This window comes from Vidua chalybeata, chromosome 6 (assembly GCF_026979565.1).
Source record: "Vidua chalybeata isolate OUT-0048 chromosome 6, bVidCha1 merged haplotype, whole genome shotgun sequence".
Lineage (NCBI taxonomy): Eukaryota > Metazoa > Chordata > Aves > Passeriformes > Viduidae > Vidua > Vidua chalybeata.
Genome location: NC_071535.1, coordinates 56,794,746 through 56,811,658, shown reverse-complemented (window position 1 = coordinate 56,811,658; position 16,913 = coordinate 56,794,746). Strand labels below are relative to the sequence as shown.

General features: G+C 48.6%; 1 protein-coding gene across 10 annotated transcripts in view; it reads left to right on the top strand.

Annotated features, from left to right (window-relative positions):
• CCDC9B (coiled-coil domain containing 9B) overlaps positions 1–16,913 on the top strand; it is a 67,188-nt gene that overhangs the window by 44,151 nt on the left and 6,124 nt on the right. For 8 of the 10 annotated variants that reach the window (XM_053944431.1, XM_053944433.1, XM_053944437.1 and 5 more), the window contains 8 exons: positions 986–1,060; positions 2,953–3,137; positions 4,470–4,531; positions 5,038–5,091; positions 5,530–5,635; positions 6,209–6,266; positions 6,607–7,419; positions 11,941–14,264. In XM_053944431.1, the coding sequence (XP_053800406.1) occupies positions 986–1,060; positions 2,953–3,137; positions 4,470–4,531; positions 5,038–5,091; positions 5,530–5,635; positions 6,209–6,266; positions 6,607–7,389 (1,323 nt within the window). In that variant the 3' untranslated portion in view covers positions 7,390–7,419; positions 11,941–14,264. Of the gene's footprint in view, positions 1–985; positions 1,061–2,952; positions 3,138–4,469; positions 4,532–5,037; positions 5,092–5,529; positions 5,636–6,208; positions 6,267–6,606; positions 7,420–11,940; positions 14,265–16,913 lie in introns of those variants that run through there. The other 2 variants (XM_053944436.1, XM_053944430.1) reach the window with 2 other exon arrangements.

The following is a 16,913-nucleotide window of genomic DNA, read 5'->3' as shown; positions in this document are numbered from 1 at the left end:
GCATGAGCTGCCTTAGTAGATTGGGCAGAGCTGCAGGTATCAAGACTGATATCCCAAGTTTCCCAGTGAAACTAAAGCTGTGTCTGGTGAATTCACAGAATAAAAGTCCTGTTTCCAGCCTGGGCTGGACCTCACCACGCTGCCGCTTTCTGGAAGGGCTGAGCTGGCAGTTTGTGCTGCCACGTTCCTCTTTGTGTTTCAGTTCTGCTTGGCACTGCAAAATGGCAGCAGGACAAGCTCAGCCCCCCACAGCCCTAGCCCTGTAACTGTCCAACCAGGCAGGAAGCCTTTCCTAAAAGATCTTTATGCTCTGCAGACTGTTTTGTTAAGACCCACTGCAGTCTCTCCCTGGCCTCTGGCATGGCCCTGTCTTGATTATTCATCCCGTGTGGGGACAGAGAACCCCTGGCTTGGACCATGTTCAGCTCAATAAGAAACAGAAGCTGATTGTCACCTCCTGCCAGGCTGGGGAATATCAACACCAGATATTCAACTCCAGAGCAGAGCTTGCCAATCTGGTGGCAGCATGGGTAAACCCCATGGGAGCAGGGGTGGACCGTGGTAGAAGGATGCCATGTTTGCCAGGGACTAAAATCACTCCTAGTTTGACCATGCTGGGTTGTAGCTGCACCTTAGATAGGCTTCCAGATCTGGTACAGTGGAATCCTAAAATGGCCCAAATCTGTAAAGATACTTGAAATTTGGTCTGCCTTGGAAAGAAACAGGACCATGCAGGACACCACTCTGCTTCCAGCCTGGGAGAAGGAGGGACCTGTGGAAATGCTTTTCTCATGCACCCCTTGCTTTCTTCTTTTTTTTTTCTACATCAGTTTGATTTGGGGCCCCAGAAACAATCCTTCCTCTTTTGCTGATATTTTCTGAGAAGTTCTTACATGTCCTGGTCGGCACACGTTCAGGTCCTGATTCCCCTGCGAGGAATCCTTGCTTAATCCTTGAAATAATTCCTGTGTCTGTTCTCTTGCAGGGAGAAGAACGGAGAACAGCAGAGAAGAGGAGATCAGACAGTGACAGAGGCCCAGAAACTGAGCACAGCCGGAAGGTGAGTGGGGCCCACGTCCCTTTGTGGGAACCCTTGTCTTGGAAGAGGAAACCAGTAGAATGTGCCTTCCCACCATAGTCCTAAAGGAAAGATGACCTTTGAAGTCTCTTGAGACCCAAACCATCCTGTAATTCTGTGAAGCAGCACTGTGCTCTGACATGGCTCCCACTGTTCATCACTCTCATCATACAAAGCTTTGCTGAGCAGCTGACACACCTGGAGCAAGCAGCACTGGAAAGGTGACAAGGACCTGCCTCCTTGACACTTGTCAAGGCTGGAGCAAGCAGCACTGGAAAGGTGACAAGGACCTGCCTCCTGACAGCTTGTCAAGGCTGCTCATGCCCTTCACACAGCCATCGGTATGTTAGGAAGGGTAACATGCTCACTCCTGTGGCAGCACAGCTTTGGCTGGTTCCTCTCCCAAAACCATTTCCTTGTGGATTGAAAAGCTGAGGCTGTATTAGCTACAGCTCCACACTTCAGCAGGAGCTGAGTAGGATGGAGGTAAATTAAAGCACAGGCCTTCCCACTGACTGTTTAATGCAAAGCCTGGAGACATGCTGGCTCCCTCGAGCCTGCAGATGCTTTAATTAATGGAGCACAAATAGAATAACCCCACCTCAGCGTGATTCATTAGGAGGACACAGATGGGCTCTTAGACACTAATTCCAGCTGAGCCCCCCAGAGCAGGAAGGGGGAGCACGATAGCCTGTGGTCCAGCTAACCACAGCTGTACTGTAATTGAGGTGAGGGACCGACTCCTCCTGCTCCGTAGGCCCCCAGCCATTTCTGCCTCTCCCCATAAGAGAGCACAGGCATCAGCCTCAGTCCTTCCCTTGCTTTTGGCTTTATGGATGCATCAGGATCCATCCTGGCAGGACCCACATCCTGGCAGGACCCCCTCATCTCTCCCTCCTCGGGGACACGGTGTCAGGTCCCCAGCTCCTGCCAGCTGAGGAATGGAGGAGCAATTGGTGCCACCCCGGCTCCGGCCCACGCAGGTGAGTCACCTTGGTAACAGGGCTTTCAGTCCCTTCTTCCTGCTGCTTTTCTTACCCGCAGTGCAAGGCTGAGGAGTTAATTCCTCTTTGGGGAAGGTGTGAGGGTGGCTGGCACGGAAGGACACATGTATGAGGTGATGAATTATCTGCTGGTAATTAGCACCCCAGGACTCAGCTCTGCACTAGGCTATTCCCTACACACTGTTGCTTGACAACACACCACAGCCTGTCGGCTCCTGCTTCCACCTCATCCATTAACCTGACAGCTGGGCTACTTCCCCCCAACATGCTCCATCAACTCTGAATTGTCTTTCCATTAAGCTTTAAATTTTTGAGCAGTGTCAGCCCTTAACCAGTCTGTCATGAGGAGTGATAAACCAAGAGCCTGACAGCAATGAAGGTAAAGAGCCCCTTTGCTCTGGGAATGTTGCTCTTGAGCACAGGGTTGGCCGCAGCTCTGTGACTGTGGGCTCCCGTGGATGCCTGGTGGTCACACAAGGCTGGCTTCCTTCCCTGCCTTCTCACTCTGAAGGATTTCATAAGCATAACTTTGATTTATGTATCCCAAAACCTTCAGGTTGGGGGACTTATCATTCAAACCTGTTGAGAGATGTTGCAAGCACTCCAGGAACTGACTCTATGCCATAAGTAAACCTTAGCAAAGGTCCCTGCCTCAACTTTCCCTTCTGTAGAGCCAAAAAGCCCCAGTGTATTTAGGCTTTGGGGAAAGCAGAGTCCTGGTGTACACACATCACTTCAGAGAAAGGAGCTAACCTTGTCCCAAGTTATTTTCAAATATTCCTGAGCATTTGTGGTGGTGACAATACAAAATACCCTGAATGCAGCTGTTTCAGAGATTTTATTAATGAGAAGCTCTTTTCCCTCCACTAGGATGGTGGGAAGCCAGTCCAGAAGAGCCCTGGAGACCTGAGTTTCCCCATGACTGGCCGGGAGCGCTCAGAGTACATCCGCTGGAAGAGGGAGCGAGACCAGATTGACCTGGAGCGCCTGGCACGTCACAAGAATGCCAAGGGCGAGTGGCGACGGGCTTGGGATGTGGAGAAGTCAGAGCACATGTAGGTCCTTCCCTGTCCCAGAGTGCTTTGCCTGCAGCAGGCCTAAAGCTAGTGGTGGAATCTTGTGCAGATACATATCAGTCCCATGCTGTCATGTGCCTGACCAAATCCATACTGCTGCCTCTTCCTCCCCAGACCATGCCCATAAGTGGGATCTGATATCAGAGTGATTCTCATGTTTGCTTCCTGATATGAGCTCTCTTGAGGGGGGATACCATGTGCTGACAAAGATTGCCTGCCTTTGGTCCAATCAGGATGTGGACTATAGGAGGGAGGGAAACATGAACCAAGGCTCAGTCTGTATCTGGAGGATCCTCACCATTTCCACATAAACATATCCAATGGCAGGAGGGTACAAGTGCTCTTCCAGAAACGTGGATGGACAAACTTGCATTGCTAGTCCACAGGTTCTCTAACTGCCCCCACTTCTTTGTCCTTTTCAAGCACAGGAGAGCCCAACATGCCTAAATCCTCCCCACTCCATAAACTGAGCCTGTTCAGGCACTGCAGGGCAAGGGGGTCACTTCAAAAGGCCACCTGTGCCATACAGGGACAAAGCTGAGAACAGCAGTGTGGGACAGCTGAGAATGGGTCTGGACACATCCTTGCCTCAATCACTGTCCCTCTGGTTGTGCTGGTTCAGCTGGGTCACACCAGCTAGAGAGCTTTGGAGGATGACTTGACACCCCTAGCAGGATAAGCTTCTGGTAGGGTGCTGAATTAGGGACTGGTACAAAGGTTTGGTGATAGAACAGTTTGCACAGGACAGGTAGGTGGGACAATCCTTTGGCTGAGGAATGGAACCAAACACATCAATTTTCAGTCGTTGATACCCCAAAAATTAGGGGTGAATTGACTTAAGTGGGTGCTGAGTGTTGATATCAAGACAGCCCTAAGCCCTACTGTTTTTCCAAAAATCAATTTTTAAGAGAAAAGCCATAATATAAGACAAGCAGGACTAGAAGCTAACCAAACAGTCTGATTTGAGATGACAAGTCCCGAAGCTACTTCAAATTGTGTTTGGAAGCTTGGGAAGCTGCATTTGACTGTTGTACAGCTATCCTACATCTATAGGAGGTTCATAAAATTTAATATATACATATGGGTACTGATGTAAAGGTTTTAGAGGTTCTTCTTTGGGGTAGAACTACCTCACAGCCTCAATTAGCACATGCAGCTTCAGCTGCTGCTGAGAAACCTGCACAGGTTTGCCTGTGGGCAGGTGCAGAAGGGCCAAAGGCCGGAGCTTGCATCGTGCCAAGGGCTCCTGCCCACGCTTTGCACACTGGAGGAGGATGGTCAGGTCTGACAATGCCTGTTTTTAACCTGCAGGTTTGAAGAGGACTTTGTTAAGGATGGGGAGCCAGCCTTGGATAATCCCAGCAGTAAGAAAGGTTGGCAAGGGACACCTAGACTCTGTCCTGACACTAGTGAACACTGATCGTGCGCATCCCAGTGCCACAGCAGCTGTCGTGGCTGTCAGCTATGAAGCTCTGCTTTCCTGGGCAAACGCCTCTGAGCTGGGGGCTCAGCCCTCCCTGCTGGGCAGAGGGCTCGGGGGATGGGATTTGAGCAGCTGGGTGCTAGAGCTTTGGACTTTCCCAGGGAGAGCAGTGGCTTCTGTAAGCTGGTACAACACAGTGTGGAGGCACAGCCCTGCCTCCTTTCCCACACACTCGTTTAAGAGGCAGTCCTATTCCAGAGCACATCATCTCTGATCCCTATGGCACATGCTGGCTTCTTTACAAGTATAAGTCCATCCTGACTCCTGATTCTCAGGAGATGGACTGGCAAAACAAAGCTTTCCCTCATGACACCCTATTTGAACATGAGGCTTTTTGCTGCCTGTCCATTACAGACCCTCACTCACTTTGGTGCATCCTTTGTTGTATCCTTGCAGGGGGAAGGAATGCAAGGAAATTCCAGCACAGGTCTTTTCCTGTGGACGGGAGAGGTGAGTAAACCACAGGATTGTGTTATGTCACCCCACTAAATGCCAGCACTTCTGATATCCCTCAGGGAGAGTGTTCTTTCCAAACACTTGCAGATTTGGAGAGCCTTTTAGAACATACCACATGGCTGCTTTCATAGCTGTGTGCAGGGGAGAAGTCTTCCAAGACCAGCACAAGTAAGACTGTATTCAAGGAATAAGATTTAAAGTTAGAATTGGATTTTGGGATTAAAAAAAACACACAAGAAATTCCTAAATCCCTAAACCCTAAATTCTTGATTTGTCTTTATTACTTTAGAAAATATACGTACAGTATGCACACAGCTTCAAAGGCTTCCCACCTCAGAGGTCCTTTCCAAGGATACAAGGGTGTTGGCCTGTTCAGTGGTCCATCAGCTGCTTTTGCCTGCTTTTGCATGGCATTTCCAACCTGTTTTCTAGGTGGAGGACATCATGGAGTGAACGTGAGCAACCCTGGTCCAAAAGCAGTGCCTGCTGTGAGCAGCCGAGCCAAGGGGAAGGACAGACTGACAGGCAGAGCCAGAAGGTGAGGAGCTGGCAGCACTGCCATGGTGTGCATGTCCATGTCTCACTCCCTGCCTAGTTATGAAGAGGCAACCTGTGCCAGGGCCTCACCACACTCACATGGAAGCATATCCCACCTAACACTTCCCTCTGTCAGTGGGAAGCCATTGGCCCTTGTGCTGTCACTGCAGGCCCTTGTAAATAGTCTCTCTGACTTCCAAGCTACTTCAAAGTAATTTTAACTTTCAGTATCTGCCTCTGTGTCTGCTGTTGTGGAGACCTGGGATACTTGGGCACTGTCAGGCAAGCAGGACCAGACTGTGGCAGGCATCAGCATAAGCAAACTCTATCTTCTTAGTCTGACTTAACTGTCTGTTCTGGCAAATAGAGTTCATATGTTCATTACAATTAAAATTACAACAACCAGTTAATTAAGATTCAGTGGTCTGAAATGAGTGTCTCAGGATAGGCCTGGACAAGGGGCTCAGACAAGGAATACATGGCCCTGGAAGGAATCCCTATCTGGGTGTCAGGCAAGACACACTGGCTTTGTAAGAACTTCAAGGCCTAAATTCTGATTACTTTTTCTTGACAGATGGGATGCAAAAGAAGGCGAGGACATGTCTCTTGTGAAGGATGACCTTGATGGCCAGGTGAGTTCCTGAGCTGCAGGCTGGCAGCTGAGTTTTCTAAACACATGCTCTATTAGGAAAATTGGAATCTCTAATCCATTCCAGAGCTGAGAGACCTCTGTTTTTGGGTAACTGTACTTGCCACTAACACTCCTTACATGGCCTGGTGTGACAGCAGCTTCACTGCTTACACACTGACCCTCTGCCAGCACAACCACCTCACCTATTCTGGTCCCTGAACACTTCTCCCCCTACATCCTTTTACATCCTTTTTCCTCAGGTTTTCAGAACCATCACAGACAAGAAATACAATATGCTGGTATTTTAATAAGCTGAACTTAATGTGTCCTTGGTTTCTCAGAGGAGCCTTGGTATGGACAGGCGGAAGAGCAGAGGTGACGAGGGGGTGGAAGAGAACTGCACAGCTGAGCTGGAGGAAAAGGGGAAACAGCCAAGCCTCCAGGATCACAGGGCCTCCTCCTCACAGCGGCTTCGAAGTGGGAAGGTCCAGCCTGCCCAGAATGGCCAGAAAGAGGAGCGGAGGGGAGTGAGGGGCTGCAGCACAGAGGTATCTGTGGCCAGCGCTGGGGACTCAGAGCCAGGTCCCAAGCCAAGCAAGGAAAGTGTTGGGGAAGATGCCAATGGGAAGCCTGGCACTGCTGACATCTCCCAGGAGAAGGAGAGCACTGACAGCACTGCTTTACAGAGCAGCCTTCAGAGCACTGTGCAAGGCACCAGGCCTGGCAGCGAGGAGATCTTGTCACAGTCTGTGGGAGTGAATGTAGATGGAGCTGGGTTGGAGAAACTGCCAGCTTCAGAACAGGAGTCCTCTGAGAACTCTTCCAGCAGCCATGGAGAAAAGCTCGACACAGCAGCAGGAGACAGACTGGATGCAGACCAAGGACAGCTGGTGAGCAAAGGAGAGGAAGAAGTGATCCAAACCACTGCTCCTGAGGGACAGGCACTTGCACTACAAGGAAGTGAAGATGCTGAAGGCACTGAACACCATGAGCCTTTGCCCCCAGGGAAAGCCAGCTCTGACAAGGCTGTTGTGCCTGAGCAGGACATGGCAAAATCCCAGTCTGGGGAAGGGGACCAGCCTGAGGACTGCAAGGACAAGGACAGCGGGGACACTCACAACTAGCAGATTACACCGGCTTGCCTGAGACATAAGGTGAGTCATCTCATTAATGCTCTCAGCCATGGTACAGGGGCACAACTCCATTTTCTGTGGTACAATGGCATCATACTAGATAACTGCTCAGAAATGTTCATTATCAGTGCTATGGATCTCTAAGGTAATTAAATCTGTGGATCCCAAGGGCCTGTCCTGGAGTGGGTGGGGAAGGAATGCAAACTCAGACAGAAAAATTTAGACAGAAAACTGGGCTGCTGAAGTTGGTTGATGACACACATTAGTTAGGGCACATACTGATCTATTCCTGGGAAACTATGACCTTAGAAAGGATGGGAGGAATAACCTCAGTGGGATGAGTTTATTTCTGTCTCTGGGGTGATCACAACTCGAGGTCAGTGTGGTCCTTCCCCAAAACACTTGCAAAGCCACAGGGGCCCCCCTTGTGGGCAGAGCCTGGGAGAAGGTTGATTGTATGTGGGTTTCTCTTCCCAGTAGAAGGTCTATGAGTGCTACACTTTGAATTACAGATGGTAACACTGATGTGCAGGGCAGTGTATAAATACACAGGGTGAGATGATTCCTGGTGCAAAGGCCCACAAACTAAACAGAAGGGAAGGAGAACAGAGCCAGTTATGGAGCAATGGTCCAGATTTTACACAAACAATTTTTCTTCCATCAAGGCAAATGCAAAGCCAGGAGAAGGAACAAAGGATGATAAGCACAAAGTTAAGGTAGAAATTAGGAGGAAGGGGAAGGGAGAGAGGGTAGGGGCTCTTTGCAAGTTGTGTTTTTTCCAGCAATGTCCCACAGAGCAGAACAGAGCATTTCAGAGCATCAGAGATGAGCATTTCCAGAATACAATCCAGCTTGCCTAGCATGGGAGTGGCTCTCAGGATACTCCTGCCTCTGTCCTTCACAGAGGCAACAGCTCTGTTCCATAAGTAGGCACTGGAGGCAATGAGCTGTTCAGAGCCAGGTAGGCAGATCCCCCCACCAAGTGCCTTTCCCATATTCCAGAAGCTTTTCTGCAGAACCTACTCAGCAATATGTCCCCCCCTGTGTTGCTCAGTATTCCTCCCAGAGGTACAAATGAGCTTAGGGATGAAGTGGCTAAGCTGCTAACAAAGACTTTCCCTATAATCTAATCCATATAAAAGGCAGGGAGAAGTGCAAGCGTCATAGTGATTTCAAAAAGACAAAACATCAAGAACCAGCAGGAGCTGGTTCTATATTTGAACTAAAATTCCTTCAAGTGAGGGAAATTAATTCCAACAGCATTTAGGAGACTGTTATGAAACACCTGGATGGACATAGTGGGAGATTACTGTCCAGCCACGCCTCCCCAGTCTACCAAAATTCCCACCAAATTAGAGGATGAAGGAATTAATGACTACTTTGCTCACTCAGGATAACTTTAATTAGACACCAGCTAAGAGGAAAGAATAAATTAGAGTAGTCCATTTTCATCTCAGCAATGGAGATTCCCATGGTTTGGTAATAGGGCCCTGAGTCCATGTCAGAGCTCAGCAGGTATATGTAACAGCTGGAAACATCTGTACTCAGTGATAATGATGTGCTGGCCCCCTGCCCTGCTCGTGGGACCCGTGTCCCACTCACATTAAATGCAGATCTCACATCCCTTGCTGCACAACTGCAGCCTTGTGCAGCCACCACGTGGGTTTTCACAGCTCCCCCTCCCAACATCTATTTATGGCGCTAAAAATCTCCAGCACCTTCAAATCAGTGGGAGATGCTGTGGAGAGAGTGTGGTGGGGCTTTCATCCTTCGCTTCAAATAACAAGGAATAAATATTTACTCGAAGTGCAGGACTGGAATCCCTGGAGAATGTCCAACAAGTCCCAGAGAAGTAAACGATACACAAAAACCACAGAAGCTTTTCCCTGAATTCTCTTGAGAAAATTAATCTTAACATCTTTAGAGAAACTGCAGCTGGGGGTAGATTTCCAGAGCAGCTCCAGGGATCTGACCTTGCAGCACTGGCTGACGTAAGCAGGAGTGGGGCAGGCAGGGCCTGAGTGCTGCAGGACAGAGCAGGTCAGCAGAGGTCGGCTCTGATGCAAACCAGTGCCCAAGGTTGGTGCAGGAAACAGCACAAGCAGAAACCAGCACTTCCCAAAACAGTTGCAGAGCTGCAGAAGAACAACGAGCTTCCTTGAGGTTCAGGAGACAGGAAGATACCATCTGCTGGTATGTTTGGGGAGTTGGCCTAGGATTGGCAGGGTCAAGGGCTTGCCTCGAATAGCACTGGCTTCCCTGGTCCTTTCTGCAGCCCACACCACCCTCTGGAGCCCATCCTAATGCCATGGGCATTTTAAATTCCCAGAGCACCTCTGAGTATCACCTAAGTACCACCTAAATGGAGAGCTTAGTCTTTATGCAGAGTCAGGGAGTGGGACTTGACATAGCTGTCTCCATATCTCTGGAGTGATGGCACAACATGGGGAGGACAGTGTTAACGCTGGAAAACACAGGGATTCTGTGAGAATGGTGTAAGAGACTAAGGACACACAGGGAAGGCTCCAGGGCTGTTGAGAGAATGTTGTTTAGTCTAGGAAAATGAAGGCAGAAAGCAGTGGAATTGTGATCTCTGTAGATATGTGGGTAGTGAATACCAGCAAAGGGGAAGAAACATCCAAGCCAGAAAACAATGCTGGGGCAGGGACCAATGTATTGGAGAAGCCCAGGAATAAATATGGGAAAATTAGGAAAAGGTAAGCACCTGTCAGAGTACTTGGAAGCTCACCATGGCTGAATCCTGAGGGCCACTTACTGGAGCTTAACATGTCTAAACACAACTCAGGGCTCTGATGGGCGAGCTGCTTTCATTCCAAACACCGGGAATGGAGCTGCTCTCATATCCCACAGTTGTTCCTGCTATCCCAGACCTTCATCAGCTATGTTTAGCTGCAGCTTCAGGGAGTTCTGCACATCCCTCCATCACATGAGACCTGACGAGTAGGTCCCACAAGGACCTGCTATTGGCTTGGCTGTGAAGGCCATCCCAGTGACATCCCCCAGCCAGCCAGCCTGGGAGGTGTGAGACAGACGGCAGTGATCTGCGACAGTTCTCTCCTGTGACACTGACACACAGAGGGAATTCTGCCACCACAGAATTCCCACTCTGCTGGCAAAGCCCAGGCAGCACACGGGGGCATTGCTGCCCTGAGCCCCAGCTCACAGCCAGCCCACAGCTGCTCCATGTCCCACTAGCCCTGGAGTTCTGTATGGGAAAGAGGATACAATGGGAAATGTGAGAAAGGCTAATCACTCTGGCTAATTACCAAGAGAAGTAATGACTTTAAAGCCCACAGTGTCTTGGCTGTAAAGACTCACTCATGCATGGGAAGAAGGTGTCTGTATTGAAAGGATAATACTGCAAAGCAGGAAAGGGAATTGTCTCCCAGCACTGAAACACAGTCAGAGCCTTCTGAAAGCATCAGTGATCAAATAGATCCACAATAGGGAGAACTCGTGCTGGAGTCAGCCCAGACTCATAAACCACATTACTTTACAATATCTGGATCACCAAGTGTGACTGACAGTCTGCTTCTGGCCCTTCCCAGTCCCATTAAATCCCAGTGTGCTGCCACAGCACTGAGCAGCCCTTGGCAGCGGACACAGCCAGCCCTCACTGCTGCACACAGACAGGAGAAGGAATTAAGTCTCCAGCAACAATCTCATCTCAGCTGTATTCAGCATCAGTTGTGTCAGCACCTCGGGTCTGATTTCAGTGCAGTTCCTTATTAAATATTTGTGGCTGTGTCTTTAGATGCTTCCTTGAGAAGTTTTTTTTTATGCAAGCCAAGCTTCCTGTGGCCTCTCCTGCCTTTGCAGGATTTAATCTCTTCTTTTTTATATCCCTCTCCCTGACCTTTCTTGGGAGCTTTGAGTGCTGAAATCTGCATCAGCAAAAGGCAGATCTACAGATTTAAACATGGATGCAGGAAAATGCCAGCTCAGCAATTCTGAGCAGCACCCAAGCATCTGGCAACTAGAAAAGAATAAAAAGTCTGCCTTTCCCAATTAAAATCAGCATGTCTGGGTCTGGAAGCAGCTCTAGGACAGCAGGCTCCACTCACAGGATAGTTTTTCATTAGGAAAAGCTGATTCATCCTCTGCCCTTGGGGTTCACAAGTGCTGCACACCCAGGCCAGGTTCACCAGGAAGGATCACAAAGCCCTACGTGAAATCAGCCTCTTCTCTTGGTGCTCCAGGTGCTGAACCAGCACACACAAGAACACATCAGGATTGTTGTTCCTGAGATATAAGGAAAGAGTAAAGTTGATATATCCCAGAGGAGGACTGAGAGTGTTTAATCCAGACTGGTAGAGTCAGCTCATCCCCTGGGCTGCAGAGCCTCCACTGCTCCTGTCTGATTTGGCAGCAGGTATCTGGGTTATGCCCCAGTGGTGCCTCCCAAGCAGCCCCAGCCGTGCAGGAAGGGGCAGGGTGGAACTCAGCAGACATTTTAATTTACAGCTCAGCAGTTCCCTGGAGACTGATAATCCCACGGCTGTCTCTGCTCTCGTTTCACAGGGTAACGTGCTGGAGGCAGTGGAGGAGAAGAGGAGCACAAGCTTATCCTCACTCTTTTACCTTCTATGAAATCAGCTTTCAGCACCTGTGCAGTGCCCTTCAGCACCATTCACAACACATGGGGTCCTCATCACCACCCCCGCCCCCCGCACAGTTCTGGCATCCCTCTTCCCTATCCATGTCTCAAAGGATAGGGAAGGGTGCACACACTCCCACCCTACAGAGAAAACACCATCACTTATCTATTTGTTTGGCATATATTGCAGCTGCGTGGCAAGCCAAGGAAATGTCTACTGGATGCACTTTATTTTATTTAATGATTAATTCTTTTTAAACTTATGGCTTGGGTTTCTGGGCACACACGCTGTTTTTTCCCCAAAGGCTGGAGGCATGTGCCAGGGTCTGTGCCAGCAACTGGAACTGCAGGAAGAGGTGACTGGCAAAGCAGAGAGGTGAGGTATTAGGGTGTAGTTCAGTAGGTGGGTGAAGAAGTTGTGTTCAGAGCTCGTGTACTAGAGGTTTGCACGTGGTTGAAGTGTTGGCAGAGGTGTATGGTAGTGGTAGGGGCTGCGGGGCATGAGCAGGATGGATGGATGGGTGGATGGATGGATGGATGGATGGATGGATGGATGGATGGATGGAGCACTTCTGACAAGCACAGATCAACCCAGCACCTCCTCCTTTAAGAGCTTCCAGCTGTCCTCTCCTTTTAGAGGCTGAGGAGCACATCAGGACAGTGCTTTGTGCCAAGGAAGGTGGCTGCTTGGGTGACAGGTGTGTGTATAACTCAGCAAACTCTGTGCCCCCTTCCCAAATGTAACTGGGCATCCCTGCAGCACAGCAAGGAGGGGGACAGCACAATAATCTTCCTCCCCCACCACACTGCCCAAGACAGTTGGCAGCAGGACCCATGCTGGACCTAGAGGTCCAAGACTTTGTATTAAACATTTTCACCTTCCTGGTTGTTGTGCCTTCCATACCCTTGTGTTTCATTAAGAGAGCAGGAATCCTCTCTAAGCTGCCCTGCAGACCTTCTGACCTGGCCTTAAAGATACCTTTCAAATGGAGGATCTGGAGGAGCTTTACAAGCACAAACATGCAGGAATTCCAGCTGCTTGTCTTTCCAGTTACAACAAGTTAGGACCCAGCTGGAATACAGCTACCAGTTAAGGAGAAGGCACAAGGAGTAACACAACATAATTTCTGACTTCTGAATGACAGGGCAGAGTGGGCATCACCCTCACTTCAAGGCTACTCTAAAATTTGATGCCAGAGTAAGCATTCCTGTGACAGGTATATGTGGAGATTGCCTGGAATGTCCTGCAGGATGTTGGCTGACCAGGCTGGCAGACTGTCCTGGAGATCAGGTTGGCACGTGTGGACTGAAATACTTTATGCTGCTTTAATAAACTAATATTTGCACAGACAAACATTTGTTTTCCCACGTGACTTAGACCCGTGACACCTATAATGAAGCACAAGCCTGGGAATTTCCTCCATGTGCCAAATTCAGGAGACTCTACTGGCATCACACCAGGTATTATCAAGAAACAGAGCATGCAGCTTTTGTGTTTTATCAGTAGAAACATCTCAACCCCACCAAAGCCCAGAGTTTATTTGGACTTATCCAACAGATAAAAGAACAGATAAATAGAAGATTGTAAAACTGGTCCAGGTCCTGGAGCTTCTCCATCACTATTAAAGGCCAATTTTCCTTATCTGACTGGCTCAAAAACCTGCTTGCAATTGTTTAGTTTTTAAATTCATTATTATTTTGTACATCAGGTCTCTGACCTGACTCTTGGCCCAGTTAGACTGAGTCATTACCAGCATTTCCCAGGAGCCAGCTTGCCTCATGGTCCATGGAACACACAGTCTCAGCTCAAGAGCTGTTGCGCCCCAGGAACAGTTGGACACATGGCCAGGCAGGAATTTTACATTGCCCTGGTCCAGCACTGTGTTGAAGAGATAAAAAACCTTACTGCCCTAGACTCCATTCTGAAAGGAAAACCATCACTGGTCCTCCATTCCCTCCTTTTTTTCCTTTCTTCCAAGTGACTTTGCAGGTAATGATGCCCAGGAAGGACTGAGTCTGATCCAGGCTCTGGGAATGGGACTGAACAGCTTGTGCCTGTTCTAAGTGTATTTTTTCCTGCTCATTAACACTTTGCTCAATGCACTTTGTTTGGTGCCTGGGTTGTGACTTTTCAGACAACTGTGGCTTAGCTGTTTCTTCTTTATGGTGAGAGAAAAAACTGAAAAGTTGACAAATCTGATGTAGAGAGATTATTTATATGAAATAAAAGTTGGAATGAGGAAAAACCTCCTGTTTCTTACTATTTCTCAGTTCCACATGTAGAGATTTCCAAACTGAATCAGTAATCTCTGCTTTTTAGAGCAACAGCTCCAGTTCAGAGCACCAATTCCTTTGGGAAGCATGAACTCCTGGGCTAGCTCAGCTTCCTCACCACAAAAGCTCCCTGCAGCAATGCCAGGAAGATGAGGATCACTTTTTCATTGAGGCATCAGAGCCACCACTTCATCACCACTGCACTTTTCTTGCAAGCAAATGTAAGGGCAGCTCACAGAGCTCAGAGTCACCTGCCTGCACAGGACTCCTCCTTCCCAGCAGTGGCTGGTAGCTCAGGGATTTGATGGAAGTTGTTCCAGCTTTTCCAGACACAAGGGAAGCAGCAGCACTCCCAGGCAGAATGCTTTTTCCTTCAAACCAAAGGATCAGCTGGCCATTAGACAGTGTTCTTTTCCTTAAAATTTTAGATATCAGTTTCAACGCAGCAACTCTGTAGCTAAAACTATCAGAATTGATCCCAGACTAGTGAGTCAGTTCTTGCATAAAGAAGGTAATTTAAGAAACTTCAAGCCAAGGACAAAAATACATTTGGATAAAGTTAGAGATACTTGTTTCCAAAGCAATTACTGAAGGAAGCACAAAATCCTGACAGCAGTTCAGCTCTCCATTCCTACCTCAACAAGTCCAATACCTGCAGCAGGAGCATACACAAGGCCACTAACCAGTAAAGCCCAATATAGAGTCTCTAGATATAAAAATAACAGAAAAAAAATCCCTGGTTTTCCCTCCAGATAAACTGGTTGCAAGTGGCAGAGGACACTGGCACTTAGCTATCAATTTTGTATTTTAAATGCATAATACAGTAATTAGTGCTTTTCAAGTCAATGGGAGGCCCAGAGCAACAGAAGGATACAGCACTGCTGGGAAGTTCAGGACATTGCCTGCTGCCTTCCCTGGAAAGGTTGTACAGCAACAGCTCAACCAGCTCCCAGGCTTCGCAGCACTGGCAGGCAACACTGGGAAGTCCGTGGCTGATTCCTGCTCACACCATCCCAGTGCAGTGACACAGCACCTGGCCAGCTTTCCCAAAACTGCCTCTGAACACCTGTGGAACAGCAGCACAAGCCAAGCTTCATCCCCTTAGCTTCATGCTCCAGCTCAGCTATGACTGTTTCTTACACCATTCCCCTCTCTGTGTGCTCCATCAGCTCCAGGACTCAGAGCCAGCCGTTGGTAACACCCACCCTGAGCATCCCACCAAGATCAGCTTTGACTTCTCTGGGGGAAATCCCTGATGCCCAGAAGCAGCCACTGATTTTGTTATCATCACTACACCACACAACTGCTTTTCAGCTATGCTCAGGGATTAAGCCAAGATTCCCTGTCAGAAATACTGCACAGGAATCTGGGATTAAGATGATGTGCATTGCATCAGATGAGCCCGCAAGAGAATGAGCATGGGGAAGAAAGAGCTTTTAGAGATGGAAACGTGAGCCAGCTGCTGGAGCAGATTACATGCTCCAGTAACTCTTTTTCCTGCTGTTTCCCTTCCTTCTGGTCCCTCTGCATGTGAGTTACACTAAATGCTGTCCTTGGACAAACTGGGCTCATTGGGACAAGACCAGTATGCACAGGCAGAGGGCAGATATTAGATGTCTACCACAAAAGCAAAAAGCTTTAAGGTATTTCATTTATATTCGAGTATTTCCTTCATTCAGCTGACTTCCATCATTCATCTTCCTTCCTCACCAACATGCACACATGGGAACATGGCACAGCTTTGTTGGTAGGTGACACACAGGACAGCAGCTGTGTGAAGGGAATCCAGCAACCCTATACAGCAATTCCAAGGAATCAGCATCTTGAATCACAAGGTTACAGTCATTTCTACCTAGGAAGCAACACACAATCCTGTGCCTTGTCGTGCCTGATACAATCACGCTAAGTGAACCTGAATTTTATTATTTTTTTGAGGAGAAATGAAGGGAAAGGGTGAACTGGAGCTGAAGTAACACAACAGACGACACAACCATCTGCCTTTTAAACCTCAGCTTTACCCCAGACTGGTGACTGCACCATTTTAGGGCACTAAAGCAATTCTGCTGAGATGCAGATGACTGTCTCAGTACAAGGATAGCAACATAATGCAAAAATCCCCAGTCCAAGTATCTGTTGCAGCCAATCTACTTCCCAAGAAATCCCTAGTGCCCTGAATTTTAAGTTAGCTTACACCTAGAAACCAGTCCAGATGAGCCCTTTTTGTTACTAGAGTATTTGCAAAGTACACTTAGTCACCGATTTCTTTGATAGTCTATCATGATGAGAGTAAGAAGCACAGCAATGGGCTCATCACAGGCTGGCAACAGCATCCCAACGGGAACACATCTGCCTCCAGAGGGCTATGACTCCTGGCTAGGAAAAGGATGGGGAAAAGATTGTAATTGAAGACTATGGGTCCAGAAGATTTGGAAAACCAGGCTGCTGCAATCACCAAAGCTCCCTGGCCATTAGGCCAGCAGCCCACAACCCTTCTGCATCTTCCCCAGGCAGCTTCCCCTCGCTCGCACACTCAGTACAACTGGAGTGAAGCCCCAGGATGCTCCAAAGCCAGTTGTAATAGGTACAGAAATAGCAGCATTTCACTGAAATCTGTTTGTCAGCA